Genomic DNA, 7,012 nt, shown 5'->3' with positions numbered 1-7,012 from the left:
GCCAGCTTATACTATCCTGATTTGTTAACAAGAGAAATTCCTAACACTGTGGGTCCATGTTAGTGATACATTGGCCTTTTCTTTTTGCATGTCTCTAGGAAAATACACAGATCCACAGGGTGGAATCCAATAGAAAGAGAACATTTTCCCAGAGAGTACTTCTAAATAACCTTATCCATTCTCTGTGGGGTACTAATTTTTTCTGACTCTGGACACATCATTTACTCCAGCTATGTAGTTTCCAGAGTCCCTGGGAGTCAAAGTTGTGATAATGTGGTTTAATATTATGAGAGAAAGTCTGTGGATATGCTTAGTCATTCAAGCACGGGACATTTCTTAGCTAGCTAATTACCTCTCATCTCCACCTCTACCCATTTTTATTCTGGAATACTGCAGGAAAATATTTTTGGTATNTTGTCAAACAAGCATTGAACTTGCAGTTCTCCTGCCTCATCCTCACAAGTAGCTCAGATTATAGATTAATAAAAATATGTTTGTTTGCAACTGAACTGCTGAGCAGATGATTATATAAAACTAAAAGGACTTCATGAGCATAATCTACTGTGTCACCCTAACCATGCAAGTCCATTGTCCATCTCATTAAAGGATGGAATAAATTTTCTTCTGTGATGCCTATGTAAGAAAAACCAGTCACTGAGGATTTATTTTACTCCCCATAAGATGATGTTTATATGAGAATATTGTGAGTGGGAAACTAAAGCAAAAGGAAAGTGGATAGTGTTGAATTTTATGTCTTCCAAATCTTAGCTTTATCCAGGACAAAAGAAAAGAGAGCAACTTCATGTTCTCACCATTTTTAGACTCCGTACAAACCATTCAAATTTAAAGCTTTTTTTTTTTTTTAAATTATAGGAATCCTTCAACATATACAGAAAGTACTGAACACCAGATTAAAGACAACANGAGAATATCAGAGTGAGAGTCACACTACTCCATACTTAATTACAGTCCTTAAGATTTAAGTGACCCAAGATTGTTTTTCTTTCTCAACTATAATTACTTAAAGTATTTCCCTATGAGCAAGCAAACAAATACTAATATCCGTGAGAATAGTAGCAGCACCCAGTTCTCCTCACTAACCGCCAAGATTATATCATCTGTAACTAAACATCCGATTGAGATCAGCAGAAAACACCAGACATTACAAGAGCCGGTCTTTTAAAAAACCAAATAGTTCCTTGAAAAATTATAACTAAAGATAAATTTGTGATTTAATAAAAAAAACAGAAGTATTCTTTGTGAACCACAAATATTTATAACACAATCAGGACATTTGTACATGATGTCTATCTTAAAATCCCAACATTTAATTCTAGTGTAGGGACAAAGAGGAATCCAAATACTGTAATTATTACAAAATGTTTTATTAATAATGTATATACAAATAAATTAGTTTTAAAAGTTTATGGTACACTTATATACAAAATTCAAATTGTCACCAGAAGTAACTAATTAGATTGATTTTCACAGGCCAGCCCCTCTGCTTCATCTTCACTATCAGAATCTTCATAAAACGAAATTGTAGCTTGAATTGGGAAATTTTTCAGAAGAGTTTCTGCTTCTTGATATAAGTAGTCNTAACACTTGGACTTGGGCCAGAATAGTCTGAAAGAAGCAGACAACATACTAGCCATATGTTTTCACACTTGGGGTCCTAATTGTCACCAAACAATTGATTTCAACAAGCTCTCTCTGCTTAATAATTAGTTTACACATTTTGGAGACAGAGTTTAAAGCTGCTACTGTTACAGTTTCCATGGAGTCTGCTTGCCAGTGTACAAATAAATGGTTGATTTTTCGCCATCTTTAGCTAAAATAAAAATGATATTTAAAAACTGACTCACTCTATAAGCAGAAAAATCTACACTTATCTTATTTCATGTCTATTTACGTGTTCATTCTTATGAANTGTAGAAAGTTAGACTTACACTCTCTAAATTTCTTTAGAAGGCAAATAAATCCCACCATTCCATCACACACGTGGACGATAGCCAACTATACAAAGAGGTTTCAGTTGCTCACTGTCCAGCAGAAACGAAGCCCTTAGTTACAGATACAGCCCATATGCTTATATAAAATATAATATATATATATGTAAGCTTTAAGGTCTATGCCTTCACAACTTGCTAGGTGGGAAAGCTGCTCTAACACAAACCTTTANTTCCAATTCATCTCCTCTCCCATCCAATCAATCTGGGAACACTATATCAATGTATTGAGAATGAATGATACAGGTTTTATACAATTAATTTGCGTATAAGCATCATTATCTCAGAATTTTAAAATTTGACCATTGTTCATCTGGCCTAGTGACNTTATTTTGTTTATCATATAAAGAGAAAAAAATAGATAAGGCGGAGTTAACAACTATCCTGAAGTCACTTTAGTATAGGGCAAAGAACTCTGTCTACACATAACTGAGTGACTCTAACCAAGGAAAGATTATATCGTGTTCAGTGTGCTCAATTTTAAAAGTGTGTTCAGAAAGTGAGGCAACAGAGTTTACATATATTTCTAGTAAAACACATTAAAAGCACATAATCTGGATACTTAAACAAGTAGCTATCAATTATGCATGCAATAGATGTGGCAGGGAGCTCTTGTGCCAACATAATCTACCGAACAAACAAAATAAACCATGCATCCTATCCACAAAGAGGTGACCACAGAACAAAATGCATAAGACACACATTACAGGTCAAGATAGAAATTAATAAAAAAATAACTTTAAAAAANCCCCACAACTAAATTATTCAGTAGTGAAAGCAATTGTTTACCAAATTACCAAGGTATTTTCTAATATGTAGTTGGAATTGCCAATCCCCTCACCCCAATGTTCAGTTGGTATCATAACGAATGGTCAGAATGTCTCACTGTGGACAGTTCTTCTTCTCTGAGTTCCCCGTTATGATTCTTTAGTCTCCTCTGAGGCCTTCCTGTATTCCATTACCAGGTGGAAGCTTGCCCTTCCTCTGGGCCTTCCTTGAGAACTCTCACCACTTCTGTCTGCACTTCCTCCGGATGACCTCACCCACTGCCTGAGATTCCCCAGCCTTTCAAACTCACAGAACTCACACCAGTGCTTTCAGTGAAGGTGTGCAGCCTGTCTCTGTGACTTACATACANCCCTCTCCCTAATTGCACTGCTTGGATGCCCTAAAGCATAGGAAATGCAATGAATAACGATTCAGATCCTTTTCCTCATTCCCCACACCTGCATCCTCACAGAGCAGCACTCACCTGGTCAGCAGCCACACATTTGGGAGGCATTCTGGCTTTTTAGCTGTTCTTCACCCACCTTGCCAGTACATTGTAAAGCCCTGCTTTGTCTCCTAAGTATTTCCTACATCCACTAAGTCCTGCCTCCTTTTCTGACGTCCTTGAAAAGCTCTCCTTCGAATCTTATTTGTAACTACTTCCAATTTTGCTTTGAGTCTTTATTTCAGCCCCTTATTGATTTTATGAAACACTGATCTGATCAAACCATTCTCACGGCTAAAATCTATAACCATCAACACATCCTACAGAGTAAAGCCCATGGGTTTCTCGACAAAACTCTGTACCTCTGTATGGAGATGTATAAGCTCTGGCCTTTTACTACCTTGCAGACACCACTGCAGCTACACACATCCAAGTTCCCGGTCCCTGGAGCTCCATCAGGAACCACGCTGCCCCAATACCAGATATCTCTTTTCCGCATCTGACCCTTGGAGACTCATCATCAATAGTGACCATAACTAACTTATACCACACCCTTTCTAAGCTTTCCCCAACCCTTTAAAAGTAACATATTTCATGCCCTGACCTCACTTCAAAACTAATCAAAGTAAGGCTAGAGAAATGTAGTGGCTTAGTGGTTCAGAATAGTGGCTGTTCTTCCTGGGACCAGGGTTCTAGTCCCAGCATCCACATAACAGCTTATAACCATTAGCAACTCCAGTTCCAGGGGATCCTACTCCCTCTTCTAACCTCTGTGGATACAAGGCATGCACATGGTACAAACACATATGCATGCAGGCAAAATACTCAGACACGTAAAAATAAAACGTGACCTCAGTAAACTCAATTCCACTTATCATTTGCTTGCCCTGTGTCCCGCAATTACTTTAGCATAGGTAGGTAACATGTATGAACTATTGTTGCCACTTATAAACACATAGACACAGGCCAGGCTTTCTTTAACACAGTCACACAGGCCTTCTTTCAGCAGTTAATACCGCACAATCATAAATATTTTATCTCAAATAAAAGCTACAAAGAATCTTATAAGAAAGGCTGGCTTTCAGCAGAAAAAAAAAACCAGTAAAATGAACAACAACAACAACAAGAACAAACCCAGTGAAACCAAACAAAAACAGTGACCAGCTGGGCCAGCCTTGGGTATTTTAAACGTCAGGCTTGTTCTGCTACAAACCTGCCACTGTCCATCTCGTTCCTCCTTTTGGTTTGCAAGAAAGTAATGCATGCACTCTGCATGCCGAGGAGCCAGTTCTCCATTGCCCTTTTAGGATTAAAAATAATAAAATAAAAAAAACCCAAACAACTTTTCGGGCATAAGATGTCTCCCCTCTTAGAAGCCAGAACCTCCTTCAGAGCAGGTTAACACCCTGTCAGCGAGCTACAGCCTCAGCCCCAAACATCTCTTTTTTCTAATCAGTCTGCTTTCTCCCGTTTTAGCCAATTCTATTAGCATTCACTCACTATCCACCAACTGACAGTTCTTTTATGTGATGAGTCCTGTATTTTTCCAATTTTGTGAGTAAGAGAATCCTCAGAGTGGGAACACAGAGTAAGTAACGGCGCCAGCTATTAAACCAGCTGCGTGATCGTGCCCCATCTCCTTCCCCCTTAGGGCTGGAGTTGAAGGAGTCTTCTAGTAAGGCCTGTCACTCACCTGACGGGGTGTTGGTATTGCAAAAGCTTCCCGGAAGCTTCTGCCATTCCTGGGCCACTGGGCAACTAGGAAGGAAAGGAGTAATCGCAGTCACCACGCATCTCATTGTCGAAATTGGGAAGGTGTGAGACCCAGCGCCTCCCGGTTCAGGTAGGGGCTGTGACCCTGAGCCTCTCCACAACCCAGCTCTTGGCTGCAAGTGACTACATCACCGCAACGGATGTCCCAGCACGCGTTCATACCCACAGGGTCTAGGGCAGGCACAGTGTTAAGCACTGGGCAGATTGGGGGCGCAAGCCACTCAGGCCCTTACTCCCCAGGCCTGGATTGGGGGTCGGGAGTGGGGATGCTCTGCAGCCTGAACCGCAGCGGGCCACAGTCACTCACCGCCTCTGCAGCACGGGACCCCGTCCGCTTCTCTTTCTCTCCAGGAGTTCGAACCCACGGTCTCCAGAAGCCCTCGGACCTGCAGGATGGCAAGCGCAAGTCGCGCACAAAGAACGTGAGCCGGGCCACCGGACTCAACTCGGACTTAGTAAGGGCACCGGGCTCGAGCAAAGGCAAGGGCGGCGGGTAAAAGGCGAGGGCTGAGGTAGAGGGCGAACGGGGACGAGCCGGGGCCAGGCGGTCCTCGGGCTCCGTGGGCTGCGGGCACGGGGCGAGGGTGGAGAATGCGCGGGGATGGATCCCGGCTGATAGGTACCGGGGCTGCGCGGGCGGCGGGCAGCGGCTGCGCGAGGGCGGACGTGCTGGGCTGTGCGCGCTCTCCGCTCTCTCGGTGGTATCCATGGCAGGACGACCGCGTCGGTGTCGCAGCCCGGCTTTATCTAGCCCTTGCAGAGCAGACCTTCGCACCCCGGTCGCCCTCGCTGCTCCGCATAAACAAAACGGCAGCGCGTGAAGGCGCCGCGGGCCGCGCGCGGGTGTGAACGCGTGCAACATCCCAAATGGCCCGGGAACCGGCTGCTGGAGCGAGTGTTAATAGCCCCCTGACACACGGTCTGGGAGAAAAACAGCATGCGCCCAAGCAGCCAATTTCCACGTGAAGAGGTTAGGAGGGGATGGAATTAAATGATTCTACACGTTTTTGTGTATTTCTGCAAAAATGCCCAGGGCTGGTAATTGCCTGACACTTGGCTTGGCTTTTTGGCCTTCAGCAAATGTAGCTGGCTCTGCAGCAACCTGTGTTCTACAAACTGGATATGATATAAGAAAAAAGAATAGCTTTAATCACTCCCTCCCCACAACATCAAGCAAAGANGCAAACGAAGTGTCTGTATGTGGAANTATAGATCAATAATAAATGTATGTTTNAAAAAATGTTATTGAAAAGTTATGTTCACAATCTGCCTGTTACTTGAAGGGGATAGAAAATCTTGGGCAAGAAGAAATGAACTATGAAAACCTGATTGTTACAGCCAAGAGGGGCTGAGACAGTTGTCATGTGGTTTCAGNGCCTTCCCACAGCCTCTTGACTTTCTCTCAAACTCTTGTCAGTATCTCTCTCCAGTAAGCCCTGGTGTATCATCTCTACAAATCTGCCATCACTTGGTATTATATCAATAGATCATAGTTAGACGATACTTTTGTGGTTGGGGAAGATGATGATGATAATGAATTCTGGAAGGTTATGATATGAGATAAATTATTTATTCTTCCTGTACTAGTTTCTTCTCTTGGGAGTTACCCCTTGTTTATCTGTAGAGGTTCATCAAACCTGCCCCCCCTCAGATGTTCTGTTTCAAAGCAAATGTGACCTGTACATGTTATAATTTCTTTCTAAGACATTTTAAATAATGGAAATGAGTTTCCTCAAACACTGGAGATTGAAAATCTTGAGTGTAAGCCTAGTAGTACCTCTCCCATTCACTCTGTTACTTCATAAGAAAAGAATCCACTTAATTGTTACCTAGGGGGCTGCAATGANGNGACTACCAGAGGATGAGATAGGATTTTCTTCAGATAATGCAATCAGTGAAGATGGCTNTTGCTATTCTCCATGGCTCAGAGTAATGACGCTTATTAAATGCTTGTGGCATGTCTGGCACACAGTAAGCCCTTCCTTGACAGATGACAAAAATGATTTTAGGAATATCA

At 42.3% G+C, this 7,012-nt stretch overlaps 1 protein-coding gene across 1 annotated transcript; it reads right to left on the bottom strand.

The window, feature by feature from the left end:
• Positions 1–1,361: 1,361 nt before the first annotated feature.
• On the bottom strand, positions 1,362–5,850 carry Ripply2 (ripply transcriptional repressor 2). Its single transcript, XM_021173431.2, has 4 exons — positions 5,619–5,850; positions 5,303–5,381; positions 4,916–4,980; positions 1,362–1,626 (listed from the first exon to the last, which is right to left on the bottom strand). Exons 1-4 carry the CDS (start codon positions 5,702–5,704, stop codon positions 1,470–1,472), a joined length of 387 nt encoding a protein of 128 aa, XP_021029090.1. The 5' UTR covers positions 5,705–5,850; the 3' UTR covers positions 1,362–1,469.
• Positions 5,851–7,012: the final 1,162 nt, after the last annotated feature.

This window comes from Mus caroli, chromosome 9 (genome assembly GCF_900094665.2).
Source record: "Mus caroli chromosome 9, CAROLI_EIJ_v1.1, whole genome shotgun sequence".
NCBI lineage: Eukaryota > Metazoa > Chordata > Mammalia > Rodentia > Muridae > Mus > Mus caroli.
The sequence above is the reverse complement of the archived record's forward strand: the minus strand, read 5'-3'. Positions and strand labels throughout refer to the sequence as shown.